This window comes from Delphinapterus leucas, chromosome 2 (genome assembly GCF_059928025.1).
Source record: "Delphinapterus leucas isolate spDelLeu-1000000601 "Yukka" chromosome 2, BTC_Dleu_Yukka2, whole genome shotgun sequence".
Classification (NCBI taxonomy): Eukaryota; Metazoa; Chordata; class Mammalia; order Artiodactyla; family Monodontidae; genus Delphinapterus; species Delphinapterus leucas.
In genome coordinates, this window is record NC_143130.1 from 13493662 (window position 1) to 13513765 (window position 20104).

The following is a 20104-nucleotide window of genomic DNA, read 5'->3' on the forward strand; positions in this document are numbered from 1 at the left end:
TTAAGACACATGACCACTAAGAGAGTTAAACACAAATATCCATAGCATCTGTATTCATAATACATAGTAACCCAGAGCCGGCAGCTACCCAAATGTTTATCAGTAGGAGAATAGATAAACAAATTGCGATACAAATCTTGTTTTCTGATATGTGTTGTGAATATTTGCTCCTGGTTTGTGGCTTTCTTTTTCATTTTTAAGCAGTTTCTTTAAAAGACCAAAAATTTAATTTTAGCAGTCCAAATACTTATGGTTTTAACATTTTAAAGTGATTAGTTGTACACAACTGGTATTCTAACTCAGAGAGAAGGTTGCCAAAACCTCTACAGTGAAGGAGTCTCTGGGGGGCACTAACAGGAGTGTCTTATTTTGCAATTGGGACAGATTCTAGAGCCCTTTGTTAGAGGGGGCCCCATTCAAAGTGAGCTAATTTGCAAGTACCAGCATAAATGGGCTTGTGTACAAGTTGTAAATGAGAAATATGTTTCCTTCAGAACACAAAAAAAAGCCTAAAAGACGTTGTGGGTGCTGAGAGTCAACAGCTGTTTCTTGACAGTGTCAGAGAGAGAGCAGCCTTCAGTTTCCCCAATAATTTTCAGGAATCTCGTCGAGGTGGCAGGGGGGGCTTACCCTGTGTGTGAGGCAGTGGCCCATCCTCTTTTTGTGAGCACCTTGTATTATTTGTATGTCCCGAACGAGTGTGTCAAAGAGGAAATCATCAGGGTAATGTCATACCTGTGTCCCTAGAGAAAGAAGGATGTAGTTAAGGTCTTGCCCTCAGAGACTGCGTGCAATGACAGGGCTGTGAGCTACCCGCCCTGGGAGCTGGGTAAAGTATGTCCTAGCCCTTTGGAGGGGAAGGCAAACTTCAGTCAAGAGGCTGTTGAAATAGGCACCGAACAAAAGATATGCAGCAAATTCTATAATAGCAAAATATTTACCATTCGCTGATTGGATGAATTTGGTCAATTCAGTAGTACTGGCTACAGGGACCTTAACGCGGCCCACAGCAATCCAGGCTCGTTGGTAATCCACTGTGAGGCACATTCATTCTTCCCAAGTTTAAGAGCAGGGTGAACTGGGCTCTTAAATGGCAAAGCAGTGGGGATACTCACCACTTCTCTAAATACATCTTGTCTAAAGGGTTTCAACCATGAAAGACTCTGTTTTAATTTACACTGGGCCATATTAACTATTTTAATGGGGGAAGAAGAGGTTCATGGGCTTCCATTTTATCGAGATAATTTGTGACAAATATTTATTACTTGTTGAGTCAGAGAGTCCATGAGCACTGGCACATTTTAGGACAATGGGTATTGTGATCACGAGAAATTTAGGCAAGACAGTAGTTCCTGTGGTTAAGGTAAGGCATACCTGTTTGTCCTCTTTATCACCTTTAGTAACTGCCCGATGATTATAGGGGGTACCTTATTTAAATTTAGTGGGATGCCCAGTATAACTGTAATTTGAGCCCCGTTATTGATTAAGGCCATGAAGGTTATCCAACTGCTGTGTTTCAGCAAACGTTAAACTAACTCAGAACCAGTGTTATAGAGGTACAAAAGCCAATCTGCCCTTTTAATCTTTTTGTTGTAGAAATTCTTTTAGTAAAATTTCAGTTACCAATTGGGCCAAATTACAGACTTCCATTTCGGTTTTTGTTTGTTTCCTCCTTGTTACTGACTGAATTGTGTCCCAACTTCATATGCGGAAGTTCTAACCCTCACGTGACTGTACTTGGAGATGGGGCCTTTAAGGAGGTGATTAATTAAGGTTAAGTGAGGTCATACAGGCAGGGCCCTAATCTGATAGGACTGGGGTCCTTATCAGAAGAGGAAGAGAGGCCAGGGATCTTCCCTCGCTTTGCGTGGGCACACACAGAGCAAAGGCCATGTGCAAGCCAGAAAGAGAGGTCTCATCAGAAATCAACCCTGATGACACCTTGATCTCCTACTTCTGGCCTCCAGAAATGTGAAGAGAGAGACTTCTGTTGTTGAAGCAACTCAGTTACGGCAGCCCTAGCAGACCGGTGTGCTCACCCTGTAGGTTTTTTTTGTTTTGGTTTGGGGTTTTTTGGTGGTGGTAGTTACTGGATATCCTTCAGGGAGGTCTTCTCTGCACTGGTCATATTTATAAATTTCTTCCTCCAGAAAGCCTCCAATCAGTATTGTCAGGGTTAGCGTCCTTCGCCGTGACAGAGGTTGAATTTACAACTTGGCTGTGCCACAGGGATGCCAGGGGTGTTCTTCTCTGTAACCCTGAGGATCAAGGTCTTTTCTGCAGCAGAAGCAAAAGTATCTTATAGGGTCCTAGTGAGCCATCTGCCTTTAGGAGTATGAATCTCAGTAATTCAACTGCTCTTCCAATAGGGACTGCTGTTCCTCCATACAGGTGACTACCCAGTGGGCCTAAACAAGCTCTTTCCCCCTGAGCCCTCTTTAGAACAGGGCCAACACCACCTGCTTGAGACACACAAGCAGTATCTCACAAGTTAGAGTCTTTCTCCTGAGTCCATCAATCAAGACACACAACTCAGTCTAAGACACAGATGAGTCTGGGCTGAGACACACAACCCAAGGCTAAAGGAGCTCCTTGATCCCATACTCTTCTCTGTGAACACCAATCATTGACGCTTCCAACTTAGGTAGGTTAAATCTATGACAGAGGCTTGGTAGGACTCAGCAAATGCAGCACCAGGCAGCAGATCCAGTCAGCAAACCAAAGCAAGAGAAGATAACCCCGGGTGGTGGTCGCCCCCCTCTAGACATCCTGCTCCTAGTGTCAACTGCTGTGGCCACCTTGCAGTGACAGCATTACCACCTCCATACCCAAAATTTGGTTCCAGTGTCAGGACTGATAATGTCACACACACACACACACACACACAAACCCCCCCCCCCAAGATAATACAAAAAGGTTGATTATGTAACGAGGCTTTCTGGGGAAAACAGGGCAGGCTTTCCATGTTGGCCCAAAAATTACCTGAGAAAGGAAAGGAGGCTGGTTTGGGATTTTTTTACTGCGGTTGGGGTGGGGCTGAGATGAGGGTTCTTGCACACACGGAGGGACGGAGGGATGGAGGGACGGAGGGACGGAGGGACGTGCGAGGTTTCAGCCTCCCAGGCTTCCTTCGGGCTTTAACCCAGATGTGGGGCACAAGGGGGAGGGGAGAGGGGAGGCTTCAAAGCTATCGGCAGTCAAACATCTTCGATGGTGTCAGCTCTTTATTTCAATATTAAATTACCATGAATAGATGATTCTAGTACGTACTCTTTAGGTTAGAATTTGAATAATGTATATCATAGTTTTAAATAAGACTTCGCAAATCTTTCAGGTAAAATCATCTTCTTCTGGGTAAATATATCCCCTTGATCACATTTATCATTACTCCTTTCTGAATCCCCACAGGAGAGTAAAGGAATAAAAGAGGCAGAGATTAGTACTGTCATTAAAGACTTCAGAGATTCTTATCACACCCTGATATTGTTCCTTATCATCAACTGTGGGGCCTGTGCAGTAACTCATCACAGACCTAATTAGCCGTGGTTCTGGATGTGGTCATCTCAGGCCAGTTGCTGCCCTGCACCTGATTTCACTCTCACTTTGTAAGCAGGCTGACTCTGGGCGTCTTCTCTTGCAGGTTTGAGCTGTCAGGACTGTCAGTGCACTAGCTCTTGTGGCTCCCCTCCACTCACACCTTTGTAAATAGCCCCTTTTGTAAATAAGCTCTCCACCAACTGAAGGGAGAAAAACCTCTCCAATAGCTTTGTGTCAGGCAGAGTAAATGAGTCAGAGTCCTTGTGATGGCCTCTGAGCCCTTCTGTGATTTTACCTCCTTGCCCCTCTGACCTCACCTCCTCCCCCTGCCACCTCGGCTTGCTTTGTTCTGGCCACCCTGGTCATCTTGCTGTTCCTCAAACATCCTAGACGTGCTCCCACTTCAAGGCCTCTGCAATTTGCTGTTCCCTGTACCTGGTGTAATCTTCTACTACATGCCAAGTCCCCCCGCCAACACTTAGTGGCATAAAATATTTTGCAAAGGAATGGATCAAACATCTTTGTTTCCATTTCTCAAGAGCTCCAAGTATTTACTGTTGCTCCTAAAAAAAAAAAAAAAAAGGAGGTAAGAAGCAATTTGAACTATCTGCATTGTCTTGAGCAGTGTTTCTCAAATGATCTATAGTGAAGGACCGGGTTTTAAAAATTATTTCCGGCTACTGCTGACCAGGCTGTAGTCCTGCTGTGCCGAACGAGATTGCAGCTCGCACTTCATGGGACGCACATGCTAGCTTGACAACTAACCCAACTGGCTTCTAGTCTCTAAAGGAAGAACCTGCTGATTGCTCTTGGTTGTGGCGGCAGCGGTCAACTGCTGTAAGTGTCGGAACTTCGTCACAGGTGGGTAACAAACTCGTTTGCCGGTTCGCGCCAGACCACACTTTAGGATCACTGGTCCAGAGGGGATCTCTCTTTTGGCAAGGTAGCTAAATCATAGATGGGAAGACCTTTCTGGTCACAACGACTGCTGCTAAAGGATCACAACACTATACTAATAGCTTAGGATGAGTTGCAAGTTTTCTTCAAAGAAGAGTTTCTCCTCCTAAGAGTGAAAAGACATTAGAGGTGATTTGTTTTTTTGTTTGTTTGTTTTCGGTATGCGGGCCTCTCACTGTTGTGGCCTCTCCCGTTGCGGAGCACAGGCTCCGGACGCGCAGGCTCAGCGGCCATGGCTCACGGGCCCAGCCGCTCCGCGGCATGTGGGATCCTCCCGGACCGGGGCACGAACCCGTGTCCCCTGCATCGGGAGGCGGACTCTCAACCACTGAGCCACCAGGGAAGCCCCGAGGTGATTTGTTTTTAATTTTGTTGTTTGCGTTTTTTAATATACCATTTATCCACATATATAGTCAAGGTCAGTTAACTGCTCAATTTTCAAATTGGAAATGAAAATTGCATAGCTGAAAGCCAAATGCACATTCTAAAACAGAATGTCAGTACAGGATGTAGAATGAGAGGGTAGCAGGTTATTCGATCATTAGATATACCATCCACATAATATTAGATGCATATGTGATATTTTAACTGGGTGATACTAAGTAAGGATATTATTTCTTAGGTAAAATTTGAGAATTCATGAATTGAGCTGAATCTATTAAAAATTGTTGAATCCAAAATTGTAAGGTCTGTAATTACATAAATTACATTAATAAGTCATTTCAACAGAAATATTCTTCATTAGGCAGTTTCAATAAAGTATGAAAATGCAGTAAATAAGTACATTTAAAATTTTTCTTTTAATTGGGTCATAAGTTTTCAGTACCAAATAAATTGCATGACAGTTTGTAATTAACATTTTACCGTCTAACTCTGTGAGGGGAAAGGTATGTATAGGTTACTTTAAAGGTACAGTGTGCTTTCCCCTACAGCCTCCAACTCCTATTCCCCAAGAATATTAAGGATTTTCAAAGGCACTGAATCTTTGAACATTAGCTAGCTTTATGACAAAAATCTATCCCAAAGGGGTAGAGAGAATACAATTTAAATGTTATATCAGCTCTTACTTTAGCAGATATATTTTGGGGTCATTACGTAAATATATTAAATAATTTGAAAACTTTTTACTTTTTATTCAGTATGGAGATTTATTCCCAGAGCGGGGCTTTTCTGATGCAAAATTGGAATGCTTGTGTAGTCAGAACAGCTGTCCCCACCCCATGGGGTGTCTTCCATTACAGTAGAGATGAATTTTTGGCCCAGTGTCTCAGTAGTATTGGACACACGTGGTTTTAAGTGGCAAAGCGGTATGCGTATGCATTCATTTGACTTTCAGAGCTACAGTTGGCTCCAGATTAGAGCAAGGAGAATACATTCACACCAAGGCCACCCTCATGGCTGCTGCAGTAGCTGGATCACAGTAGGCTCTGTTGCTTCTAAAGACACAACCAACTATTGCTGAGGAATTACACATTCACCAAAGTGCCGTACAGCTGGAAGAGAGAGAATAATGAACTGGTAAAAGGATTCTTTCAAAGATTTCAGATTATGGTCCTAGTTATTATTGATCTAGTTTTTTAATATTAATAATAAAATCATGGCTGTGAAATAACAGTGAAACTAAAAGGAAAGATTTTCAAGGAAGTAGATGATTTTTCAGGATATTCATCCAAATATTTGATTTAAATCTTTTCCTTTCCAGAAAAAAGTGGCACTATCCTTTTAGGCTCATTCACAAGGAATTAAAATTAGATTGATTCTTAATGCCCATTGTTGATATATGCAGCATATTTGGAAGGCCAATCTATTAAAAATAGATTAAAGAATTAGTTTACTCTGTGAAAGAATGGCTTATATTATTGACATTTTAGACAATTTTGTTTCCTACAAAAATGTGTTTGTTATAATTAATGCAGAAATAAGATCTGATTTAGTGTGAAATTGCATTGATACACTATATGGTTGGAATACTCTATCTCTGTGCAGCGTCAACTTAATGCTGTTTATGTATGACCTTGTACTATAAGCTTATATTTAAATGCTTCATAACTTTTGCATTTTGAAGCCAATTGGTATAGTTATTCAAGTTTCAGCTTTTTAGCAAAAGCGATTTCCTAGAAAATCCAATTATGTCTGTCTAAATAATATCTGAATAATGCTTTTTCCCCTAAGTAAAAACAAACAAGCAAAAAGTAAAAAACCTGCAGTGTAAATTTTTAATTTATCTGATATGGAGAATTAGATTTCTGATATTCATTAAATATCAAGGAAATTCCGACCATACTCAGTGTAGGCTACCTTTTTATAGAAGGGAATTTATGCATGTTTCGTAAGGGTTGTACTGATGAATATGTTTGAGGCTTTCAGCTTTTAGTGGATACAAAATAGAATGATTGATAAAATCCTCCCTACTATTGGCTATTATTTACTGACTCTTAAGTGGCAGGTTGTATTTATGCCAATTTATCTGCTTCAGGGAACATTCTTGATAGCAGAACAAAGTGAATAAAAGTAGTTTGCTTTGCAAATGAATGCAAATGGGAGAGCCTTTCGGAAAGCCCTTTAACAGGGGCAGTGCACTTTGATTATGAGTGAAGCTGCCATTTGGACATGGTGAAAAGAGCACGCTTGAACCATTGATTGGGGGAGACAGTAAAAAGTCAGGAAGGGCCCCCTTAAGCTTGCGGTGAGGCAGGCGGATGTCAGTGTGGTTAGAGCACAGTGGGAGAATGACAGGGAGGATTAGTGTCAGGGAGAAGCTTTGCTGTAGCTGTGGAGATAGTCCCTGGGGTCACTCACCTCTGGCTGTTGTCTGTGCTGATGGTCCTGTAATGCATACGGCCTGATGTATGCCTGTTCATTATCGGAAACAGTGATTAGAAAAGGTATTTGTCTCAGAGGTTTCCTTCCTTCTTTCTTTTTTCTTTCTTTTTAATTAAAGGAAAATAAGGTGGCTTCCTCCATCTCTCTGCTGACTCCTAGAGTCTTGTGTTGTACCATTGTGGCTACTGCCTCTGGTAGGAAATAGTTCAGTGCTGTAATGTAAAATAATTGTAACGTGGCTATCTGTTCTTTGATGATGGTTTCTTTTGCTTTGCTCTACTTTGGGTTTCACCAAGTGGTAATGCTGAATAAAATGCAGAGAATATGCTTGCTCTGAGAATTTTGGCTTTTGCAAAAACAGATTTTTATCATCTTTAAGGTATTTTATTATTCAATTTAATAATCTGATCAACTTTTAGAAGCTATTTACTTTCTCAAAAAGGAAGTGTTGCTTTGCATGGACTGGGTGGTTTAAGTCTTGGCTGCAGGATTTTCTAATTTCTATTCTCAAGTTTTACAAAATGCTAGCACTTGATAAATTAACTTCTTGAAAATACATGCTTTTTAGAATTAAATATCGTTACGTAGAATGAACAAAAAATATATCTTTGTCTCAGTTCTGATTCTGAATCAGTCCATTTACTTGTTCACATTTTCATTTACACTTATAAAGTTTTTTTGCTTTTTTAATCATTTTTCTTAAAAACTTCAAGACCTTCTGTGGTAAGCTCACATGAGGCATTTGTGAGCATTAGTGACACAATGCACTTCAAAACAACTGTCTTCCTTTTTTTAATGTCTTTAAGAGCCTGGGTTCACAGTACTTCTTTATTATTTGGCGTATGTTGGAGCATTTAAAAGGCTGCGGGAGCTTTGCATTCTAATGTTAAATATGCAACTCAGACCTTCACCTAAACTAGTAGAGACGTTTTAACATTGTTATTTTTGCGGAAAGCATAAAGCCAATACTTGGTTTCACAGGTTTATTAAATGTTTTAGCGAACATTCTCTGAATTATTTTTTTTTCTTTAATGTTTTGCAGGCACCTGAATGGACAGAAGAGGACCTCAGCCAGCTGACAAGAAGTATGGTTAAGTTCCCAGGAGGAACCCCAGGTCGATGGGAAAAGATTGCCCACGAATTGGGTCGATCGGTGACAGATGTGAGTTCACTGAGATTTGCATTGAATGGAGAGTGAGAAACCAGAATAAGCCAACTTTGTAGAAGGCAGACATAGATGCATCCAGCATTATCTTTGGAGAAAGCCTACAATCTTTTTAAGGACCTGGAAGTGAACCGTTAACAAAATAAGCAAGAAGCAGATGTCAGCTAGTGCCCTGGTCTACAATTAACAGCTGTGTGAGGCATTCTGGTGTTTAGAGACTTAAGCTACTGTAACCTAATCACAGAAAAACAATGCTAGTTTTTGTTTCGAGTGACCCCTTTAGCTGTGGGAAAAAAATATAGTTCTCTGATCAGAATTAGAGAAGTTACATTTCAGCTGGATCTTTTTAACACTGAAGTACAGATTGCTATAGGTAGTTGACAGGTGGTTTGCGTTAATTAAATGAGCAATATTCCTATGTTTTTATTTGAAGGATGATACCTACCATTCATTTTGACAAGTTGTTTAACCAAAAAATTGTTCTATGCATATAGCTTTATAATTATATGTAATGTACATTAAAAGTGTATAACTATAGATTTATATATATACTATAAACAATATATATTTAAATTATATATGATTTATATGTGACTAGTAATACCTACCATTTAAAAGACAGTGTTTGCTGGGAAAGTTTTCGATTTAACACTTTGGAAATATAGGGCAGAGAATCTTATAAAAGCACCTACTAGAGCACCTGATATATACTAAATATTCAGTAAGTGTTTACTTGAAATGGAGGTCTTTATTTTCATCAATATGATCCTTATTTTCATAAATGATAGTAAATATTTACTGAATTTACTTTAAAATAAATCCTATAGCTCTAAAATATCTAAGGATACTGAAAGCAAAGATTCAGATTTCTTATGTTCTCTTCAATTGTATTAGAATACTTTGGGTCTTTTTTGATAATGAACAATTTAAAAACCCTGCAAAATGATTAATAAGCACAACCACCAAAAAAATAACCTTTTAATTTAGAAACAAATAATACGTATTACTGTCAATTCTTTTTCTTGGGTTTTTTTTCTTTTTTTTTTTTCTGTTTCAGATAGGAGCTGCTTTGAGAATTTTAAATTATATAGGAATGTTTTTACTACCGTATGGTAGGGCTTTTTAAAATCACATTTTAAAGACACAAATTTCTGTAAGATGTTTTACATGATTTCGACTTAAGAGTTAGTCTGATCATGTGGAAAGTTAGCCCTTTTATCTTGTCACTTTTTTTTGGCTATTTCATGATGAGACCCGTTATCTTAGGTTACTGGAGGAAAACCATAAGGATACCTTTTCCTCTGCTAAGAATGTTACTGGGATGTGCATTTTATCTTGTAAGGTTGTTTGTTTGTAAAAGAAAGATCAGTTAATAATGCCTTATCAGTAAATATCTGACCAGGTTAAAGATGTTCCGTGGTTACTGATGTTTTAAGTACTATGATCCTCTAAGTATATAATTACTGTTAATATAGTGATTAACAAAAATGACTGAAATACTTTTTAGAAAGTTACAAAACAGGCATTGGTTTAAAAGGGCCTCAAAACTTTTAGTTCAGTTGGTTGATGAGAGAGAATAGTTCACTAACTTAGTGTCTCTGTTGAAGATAGCACTGCCTTTAACTTTTTTTTTTATAAATTTATTTTATTTATTTATTTATGGCTGCATTGAGTCTTCGTTGCTGCGTGCAGGCTTTCTCTAGTTTGCGGCGAGCGGGGGTACTCTTTGTTGCGGTGCGTGGGCTTCTCATTGCGGTGGCTTCTCTTGTTGCAGAGCACGGGCTCTAGGTGCGCAGGCTTCAGTAGTTGTGGTGCACGGGCTCAGTTGCTCCGCGGCATACGAGATCTTCCCGGACCAGGGCTCGAACCCATGTCCCCTGCATTGGCAGGTGGATTCTTAACTACTGCATCACCAGGGAAGTCCCAACACTGCCTTTAACTTTTTAAATAATATTTCTATGAGACCTTAGAGTTAATAATTCCAAAGGCAGATAAGAAATTGAATAGAGCAATATTTTACTTTGTTGTTGTCATTAAAATCTGGTTAAATTTTTAATCTATATTTTTAAGAGGAGAGAGATGAAAGTTTAAATGCTAATATACGTGATATAACCAACAGAGCCTTGGGATGGCTGTTTAGTATCATAGATCTCGAAAATTGACGTAACTTACAAGAGCAGTCTTAGTGCAGCCTTGGTGTAGGTAAAGGCATCTTTTCACACTTTTGCAAATTCATCCCATAGTTTTTTTTTCTTCTTCTTCTATACTTACCCAAGGGAGACTGATTCCATGTAATAGATATTTTTTCCTTTTATCATGGAAGTAGCAAACATGATTTTTTTTTTTCTTTTTTTTTTTTTTTGCGGTACGCGGGCCTCTCACTGTTGTGGCCTCTCCCGTTGCGGAGCACAGCCTCCGGACGCGCAGGCTTAGCGGCCATAGCACACGGACCTAGCCGCTCCACGGCATGCGGGATCTTCCCGGACCGGGGCACGAACCTGTGTCCCATGCATCAGCAGGCAGACTCTCAAACAATGCGCCACCAGGGAAGCCCCCAAACATGACTTTTTGAGATTTTTTTTTTCCCCCTCCAAGTATTAGTTCTATTTTCATAATACCAAAAGTACCTTGGAAATACTTAGTAAGCCTAAAATTTTGGGCACCAAAAGGGCCACTGTAACTTTTCTTCTATATCAGTATATACATATATAGACTCACACTGTATTTTCATTCTGTGAGCATCATCTCCATAGCTAGACTGTACGTTTCATTTCAGTAACTACATTTCAGTAACATACACACAAACACAAACTGTAAAGCACTCTCTCTCGAAAAGAGAACAAGTGTCTGAAGACAAAACTCATTTTACCGAACACACAGTGAGTTACATTGAAGCAGCTAAGATGGGTTTGGCTAATACAGTTCCTTTAGTAGAATGTTAAGTGAAAGCTAACCACACTTTAGAAGATCACTTATACTTCTTTTTTGGCGTATGGTGTTAATTAGATTTGTTTTCATTAAGTGTTCCACTATGAAAAAGAAACCAAGTTGAGTTTGCTGTTATTGGAACCTCTACATACTGACCGGATCACCTGTACCAGTTCACCCCAGCTCTGCACCATCTGTTCTTTGACCCATTTTCCTTGCTAAATGTGTAGCTTCAGGCTGAGTTCTCTTTCCTTCGAGAAACAATTGACCTTTTTGGGAGGGGTGACAGTGTGCCGTGGTGGAATCTATATGTTCCTTATTTGCGTTGACAGATTACAGTGAAAAACCCATTTTGTTCCTCAATTAAGAAAGGAGTTTTCAGTGTATTAATTGTCATAATTCACTAGTTAAATTGCTAAATACTACTCCGGATAAATACAAAGAATTTGTTAGTAGCTTTGTAAAAAAAATCAATGCAAAGTATATTTTAACTCAGATATACCTAAACTGTAAGACTTACTTTATTATAGATGCAATATTTTAAATGTTAATGGTAACCACAAAGAACACTCAAATTTTAAAAACAGGAAACAAAACCTGTCTGGCATGTAAAACCAACTTTAGTGTGATTATTAACTGCAGGTTTTCTAAATTAAGGTCAGGAAGCCTCACATTTCTTGCTTGTGCAGTAACATTCTCTTGCCTGTAAGGATGTAAACTGATTCTGCCCCTCTCCATAGTCACTAATCTCCTGCATCCTAGTTGTGATAACAGACTGATTGGAGATGTTCTGCCTGCTTGGAAAAGGCCCAGGTAGGTAGCAAAACAAAAGATAGGTGGATAGACTTAAACAGGCTTTTGTAATTAGCTTAATGCCACCGTGAGATGTGTAGTTAGAGAAGCATTTCATATGCAGGTGAAAAGGAGGGAGAATAATAAAATTCCCAATTTTATTTTATATAGCCGCAACTAGAGAGGAGATACCTGTTGGGGGAATATTTATATGTTATTATGGCAGTTGTTTCAAAAAATGTAAGCAGATTATTCAATAGAAAATAAACTTTTGTCAGTGAACTAAATATATAGTATATATAATGCTGAAAGGCATATATTAACATTTAAAATACTTCATCAGTAGTAAAGCAGTTGTTACAGTTTAGGTATATCTCAGCTAAAATAGACTTTGCATTAATTTTTTAACAAAGCTAATAACATTCCTTGTACTTATCCAGAGTAGAATTCAGCAATTTAACTCGTATATATTTGGGCAAATGTATCATTGCTATTACTTTTATTTAGAGTCAGACTAGTCCTACACAGGCTGTAAAGGGGAAAAGAACTGTCGCCACCCCCTGCATTGGGCTCCCTGCCACAGCGGTTCTCCAGAGCAGCCTCATCTCCGCTCCTCTCGCTCCCCCACCTGCTCAACCCCACGACCTTCAAGGGTACTTAAATTTTAAAAAGGAAGGGGTCCTTTATACCATTCTTCTTGCTAGATGAGTCACTAAAATCTAATAATTTTCAATCTGACATTAATAGATGATAATAATGTGTTATCAAATCTCTCTCTCACACACACACACTTTGTTGTATGTCATTCCAGACTTTAGTCTTCTTATATAGGCATATGACTACATAATTTTAACAGTATTAATCTGTATCCTGCCCTTTTCACTTTGCTATAAGCTTCTTTCCACGACAACAAAGACCCACATCATCTTTCTAAACACCTGTACAATACTCCATGTTGTCTGGATATAATTAAGGAGCACCCAGGTGATTGTCACTTAAATTGCTTCCCTTTTTTTCTTCATTCATCTTTCCATTTATATCTGTTTCCTTAGCTTGTATGCCTAGGAGTGGAGAAGCTTGATTCAAGACTATGGATGTTTTTAGAACCTTTGGTGACTCTAAAATTGGCCTCCAGAGAGGTGATAATATTATACAATGCCCCTGGTGGTATGAGAGGACACTTCCTCATAGTCTCATAAACACAGAACGTTTGTTTTTTTTCCATCACTGCTCATCAAGTAAGTGAAAAGTGCTATGGCACTGATTTTTATAACTTGCCTCCTTACTTACTGGTCTTATTTCAAATAGAGTTTGTGTTAATTCATTATAATTCGGGGATAGATGGTCCTACCATTTTTTGTTGTTGTTTTTTTGGCTGTGTTGGGTCTTTGTTGCAGTGCACGGGCTTCTCCGTGAGGTGGCTTCTCTTGTTGCAGAGCATGGGCTCTAGGCGCACAGGCTTCAGTAGTTGTGGCTCACGGGCTCTAGAGCGCAGGCTCAGTAGTTGCAGCACATGGGCTTAGCTGCTCTGCAGCATGTGGGATCTTCCTGGACCAGGGATCGAACCTGTGTCCCCTGCATTGGCAAGCATATTCTTAACCACTGTTTCACCAGGTAAGTCCTACCTTCTGCAAATAATACTTTGCCATTTTCTTTTGTTATCTTGAGTGTATTAGCTAACAATTCCAGAGATATAGTAAGAGTGATTCATGTAGACTTCTTGCTCAACATTTTAATAAGAAAACCTAATGTTTGGTCATTAATTTTAATATTAGTCATTGATATGAGAAATCCATTATTATGCTAGGGAAATTTTCTTCACTTTAATTTTTCCAATTCTAATTTATTACGGTTGTGTTCAGGAATAGATGTGAAATTTTAACAGTGGTTTCTTCAACATCCCTTGACATGATCATATGACCTAATAAGGATGAATATATTACTAAGGTCCCCCTTTGTATTTCTAAGATAAAGTTTACTTGGTCATATAATATTCTTTCAATAAACAGCTGGATTTGATTTGTTAATTTATTTAGGATTCTTGCATTTGTATATCTTAAAGTAAAAATATTCTAGAATTCTTGGTGTTTTGTTAATCGGATATCTTTAGGTAGGGTTATACCAGCCTTCTAGAATTAGTTCATTATACCTACCTTCTAACATCTAGAGCAGTGGTCCCCAACCTTTTTGGCACCAGGGACCCGTTTCGTGGAAGACAGTTTTTCCACACATGGGGCTGGGGGGATGGTTCAGGCAGTAATGTGAGCAATGGGGAGCGGTGGGGAGCAGCAGAAGAAGTGAGATGCCTCACTCACTCACCCGCTGCTCACCTCCTGCTGTGTGGCCGGTTCCTAATCAGGGGTTGGGGACCCCTGATCTAGAGAGTCAAGAAAACACTGAATTCATAAAACAAAAAAGCGTGCTATGGAAAAAAATCAGAACAAAAATAAGTATCCAAATAAATGAAGTAGAATGGTTGGAAATTATCATCTGGAAAATCTCCTAGGGAGCAGAACAAAAAGACAAGAAATACAGGGAATCAGTCCAAAAGGTCAAAATCTGATTAAAAGGAGTTCCAGTTAGACAGAGAAAACAGACATGAGAGCATTTTTCAATAAATGATACAATGAAGTTTTCCAGGATGAAGAAACACCTGAGACCAACAACGCATGAACACTGAGACTACACAGAAGATCTTTAAAGCTTCTAAGGAGAAGAAGCCTCCAAAGTAAGGCAGGTCAGAGTGAGAGCAGATTGCTTGGCAGCACTAGATTCCGGGAGACAAGAGAACATTGCCCTCACAGTTCAAGGCAGAAGGGTTCTGAATCTAGAACAGACCAACCAGCTATGATGGTCAATACGTGGGGTCCTCACGTATTGACCTCTCATTCTTAAGACAGTTTCCTGAGACTGCACACTCCAGCAAATGAGGGATAAGTCACCAAAGAGGAAGACACAGAATCCTCGGAATAGTGGACTGAGCCCAGTGAATGGAAATCCTGAGACCCCCACAGCGATACAGCAGGCGAAGAGTGCAGAAAGTCCACGCTGGAGCAGGAGAACAAAAGACTGTGAGAGAGCAACCACGTGAACAAAAGGCAACTAGAAACTCCACCAACAGAAAACCATACAAAAAAGGCATAGTCCAAATTTAAGTTCAGCCATACCTCAGGTTCAGTTCCAGACCACCGAAATAAAGCAAATATCACAATAAAGTGACCTACATGAATTTTTTGGTTTACACTATATTGTAGTCTGTTAAGTGTGCAATAGCATCATGTCCAAAAAATATACATACCTTAATTAAAGATAGTTTATTGGTAAAAAAAAATGCTAACCATCATCTGAGCCTTCAGGGAGTCATAATCTTTTTGCAGTAGTAACATCAAAGATCACAGATCGCCATAACAAATATAATAATAATGAAAAAGTGTGAAATATTGTGAGAATTACCAAAATGTGACACAGAGACACAAAATGAGCAGATGCTACTGGGAGAATGGTGCCCACAGACTTTCTCAACAGAGTTGCCACAAACCTTCAACTTACAGAAACCGCAGTCTGCCTGTGCAGTAAAAAGTGGAACGATAGAAACAGCAAAAGAATTTGACACTGAGAACATTCTCCTTTAAGTGACACAAGAAGTGCGATCACAGTGCAGTACTTATCTCTCCAGTGAGTAATGTTTACCATTATCACAGTTATGTAAGATCTTACATAACGGCTATATTTTAAACATTTTATATACTTTCAGATGGTTTTTCAATTTTTAAAATCAACAAATTGTGGAAGACTATGGCAAGTTGTCCATCAAAATATGTTATCCCCTTTTCCAGTAATAGACAAGGCAGGCACATATTTGCCCAGCAACACTGCACTTCCAAGCCCTCCAAGCTCTGCTATGGCTAGGTTACTAATTTCTTCTCAGAGGGACGTAACTAAAGTAATGTGTGTCCCTAGGAGCTCTTGCTCACTTTTCCCTCCCACTGAACTGGAATACCAATTTGCCTGCAGCTCAGCTGCGACCATGCAGGCAAAGACAGTTGCCCTAAAGAATGGCAGGGAAGCACAATGGAAAGAACACGAACATATGGAGTAAAATAAAAATTGTAAACAGTGACAAGCTCCATGAAGAAAAATAAAGCAGAGTAAGAGGTCAGAGACCTAACCTAGGGAGTGCAATTTCAAGTGGGATTCTGAGGGAAGTCCTCTCTAAGAGGCAACGTTTGAGCAGAGGCACAAAGCAACTGAGGGAGCGAGGTTGTCTGAGAAAGCGTTCCAGGTGGAGGAAACAGCAGTTGCAAAGGCTTTGAGGCAAGAGCCTGCTTTGGGTGTGCAGAGTCCAGCAAAGAGGTCAATATGGCTGACCAGGAGTGAGCAGGGGGGATTACAGAAGATGAGGCCAAGAGATAGTGGAGGACCAGAACACCTAGGACCTCCTTGGTCAAGGTAAAGATTTTGGATTTTACTCTGAGTGAGACAGGAAAGCACCAGATTTTGAGCAAAGGAGTGCAAGATCTAAAAGTGTCATTCTGACTTCTCTGTGGAGAAGATGCTGTGGCAGGGCAAGTGTGGGAGCAGGAAGGCAGGCCAAGTAAGAGGCTATTTCAGTTGTCCCTGCAAAAGACAGTGGTGGTTTGGACCAGGGCTTATTGGTAGAGGTGGGAAAAAGAGGCTGAATTCAGGATATAATATACCAAAAGCCTGTTAGTTAATTATGTGTACTTGTAAGCATCAGAAGAACTGTGAACATACAGATGGCCAACGGGCCCATGAAAAGACACTCAGTATCACTAATTGTTAGAGAAATGCAAATCAAAACTACAATGAGGTATCACCTCACACTGGTCAGAATGGCCATCATTAAAAACTCTACAAATAATAAAAATGCTGGAGAGAGTGTGGAGAAAAGGGAACCCTCCTACACTGCTGGTGGGAATGTAAATTGGTGCAGCCACTATGGAGAACAGTATGGAGGTTCCTTAAAAAACTAAAAATAGAGCTACCATACGATCCAGCAATCCCACTCCTGGGCATATATCCAGAACTGACAAAAACTCTAATTCAAAAAGATACATGCACCCCAGTGTTCATAGCAGCACTGTTTACAATAGCCAAGACATGGAAGCAACCTAAGTGTCCATTGACAGATGAGTAGATAAAGATGTGGTATATGAACACAATGGAATGTTACCAGCCATGAAAAAGAATGAAATAATGCCATCTGCAGCAACATGGATGAACCTAAAGATTATCATACTAGTGAAGTAAGTCAGAGAAAGACAAATATCATATATCACTTATATATGGAATCTTAAAAAATTGTATAAATGAAGTTATTTACAAAACAGAAACAGACTCACAGACATAGATAACAAACTCATGGCTACCAAAGGAAACGGCAGGGGGGGAGATAAATTAGGAGCTTGGGATTAACATATACACACTACTATATATAAAATAACCAACAAGGACCTACTGTATAGCACAGGGAACTATATTCAATATCCTGTAATAACCTATAATGGAAAAGAATCTGAAAAAAGTGTGTGTGTGTGTGTGTGTGTGTGTGTAACCAGGTCACTTTGCTGTACACCGGAAACCAACACAACATTGTAAATTTATACTTCAGTTTTTTTTTAATGGTTAAAAAAAACAATGCTCAGAAAAAAATATTTTAAAAATTCAAAAAGAAGACTGTGAACAGAAATGCATGTTCTGGGTGTAGGGTACGTGGCTTTTCTTCAGAAGCCCTGGTTGTAAACTGACTTTTTTTTTTTTTAAAGCTGTGTGCATGTATTACCTTGATTTTTAAAACTACTTTTAAAAATCTAAAGAAAAAATATTTTGTATCTTTCCATGTCCGTATATATAGGCCTACCTCATTTTTTTTAATTTTTTTTTTATTATAAAAGCTTTACTGATTTACAGAAATAGAAAAAAAAATCCTAAAATTTGTATGGAACCACAATGGACCCCCAAATAGCCAGAACAATCTTGATAGAGAACAAAGCTTGGAGGCATCACATGTCCTGTTTTCAAAATATGTTATTAAGCTATGGTAATCAAAACAGTAAGGTACTTGACAGCCGACAGCTAGGCCGGGAGGGCAGTAGGAACATTCAGCCTCTACTGAAACACTTGCCAGACCATCCCCTCACCGAAAACAGCTTTACTAGTGGAATTCTAGAGCCATCTATTAATATTTTTGCTTGTCTATATTCCCCCATCAAAGGGCCTTGAGGGCTAATTTGAATGTTCTAGCAAAGTAATAACAACTACTTGCAGACCCTTGTCCAGAGAATGTCCTTCTTTTATCTGGTTCAGTTGTCTTCTTCCACAGAGGACACAGCTTAAGGAGGGACAAACAGAATAGTGGAGAGAGAGAAACAAGATATCCACCCAGCCTGTTTATACATCAGTAGGGTGACAGGTATCACCAGCAGATCTCTGTGACACACACTGGGGAAATCAAAGTACAAAGGGCTTGAATCTTTACTAAATTCACCTAGTTGGTGATTGGCAGTAACTCGGGTAAAGTAGTACAGAATTGGCCTTCATGAGAGGTGAGGCCAGACTCCCAAACTGTCAGTACACAAGCCTGTTTTGGATTGCTCTTTCCCTACTTTAGCCAACATTGATTTAGAAGTAAAAAACTTTTAAAGCAGTAAACAATGATTTTCTTTCTTATAAGCACAGTCCTAATTAATTGGAAATCTGTTGAATGAGTATGCAAAGGAATAACCACATTGGAAGCTCCTTGAGGTGGGTAAGACTAGATCTTACACATACACCACTGTTCTCAGTGTAGCGATATGCTAAGTCAGTACTTAATAAATCTTTGGTAATTCACCTAAATTGAAAGATAGTTCATTAATAATACCACATCTAGGGAATTTCCTGGCAGTCCAGTGGTTAGAACTCCACACTCTCACTGCAGAGGGCCCGGGTTCAATCCCTGGTTGGGGAAATAAGATTCCACGTGCCACGTGGTGCAGCCAAAAAAATAATAATACTAAAATAATGTCACATCTAGTGAATCATAGAATATTTGATTTAAAAAGAAATCATTAATGCAATCTTTTGTTTTATGGATAAAGAAGTAAAGTGGAAAGAGAACAGAATTTAAAAGAAAACCTGGCTTTGGTGTCCTATGCTACCATTTACGGGCTGTGTGATTTTGTAGGTCCCCATATCACTCTGAGCTTCAGTTTCTTCGCCTGTGATATGAATTTCACGGGGTATCCGGCAGGTGAAATGTGATAGCATCGTGAAAATACTGTTATTATGAACCATTACACAATTGTAAATCACTATAATAATCACTTATTACAGATGTGCGTTCTAGAAAGAGATAAAAGTTCAAGGCCATGGGCTTCCCTGGTGGCGCAGTGGTTGAGAGTCCGCCTGCCGATGCAGGGGACACGGATTCGTGCCCCGGTGCGGGAAGATCCCACATGCCGCAGAGCGGCTGGGCCCGTGAGCCATGGCCGCTGAGCCTGTGCTCCGCAACGGGAGAGGCCACAACAGTGAGAGGCCCGCGTACCGCAAAAAAAAAAAAAAAAAGTTCAAGGCCACAGAGCTAGTTATTGGCAGCCTGGGACTAGAACCCAGATTGTTTGACTCTTATTTAAGCTACACTGTCCTCTTAGTTCAGCAAAGACTTGATTTTTTACACCTTAACCCTCTGTGTAGGACAGCACTATTCTTTGTCTGCCATGCCCTAGATCAAATATCATCTTCAAAGTGAAATCTCTTGGTTTTCTGGGGTTCTGGGCCAAAGGAGGATAAATTTGAGAGCAAGGTATTTCATGTCCCAAGACACTGGCCAGTCCATGGGGCTGGAACTCCAGAGAGCTCCAAAAGCAGTTGCTTTCCTTTGAATATTTGAACCACAGAAAT

The 20104-nt window shown here is 39.6% G+C and overlaps 1 protein-coding gene and 1 pseudogene across 1 annotated transcript in view; both read left to right on the forward strand.

The window, feature by feature from the left end:
• The window catches only part of LOC149749946 (non-histone chromosomal protein HMG-14 pseudogene), a 29306-nt pseudogene extending 24578 nt beyond the window's left edge, over window positions 1-4728 (forward strand).
• Window positions 1-20104, forward strand: part of DNAJC1 (DnaJ heat shock protein family (Hsp40) member C1) — a 203067-nt gene that overhangs the window by 161852 nt on the left and 21111 nt on the right. The window contains exon 9 of the mRNA XM_022580478.3: window positions 8360-8479. Coding sequence (XP_022436186.1) covers window positions 8360-8479 — 120 coding nt within the window. The remainder of the gene's footprint in view (window positions 1-8359; window positions 8480-20104) is intronic.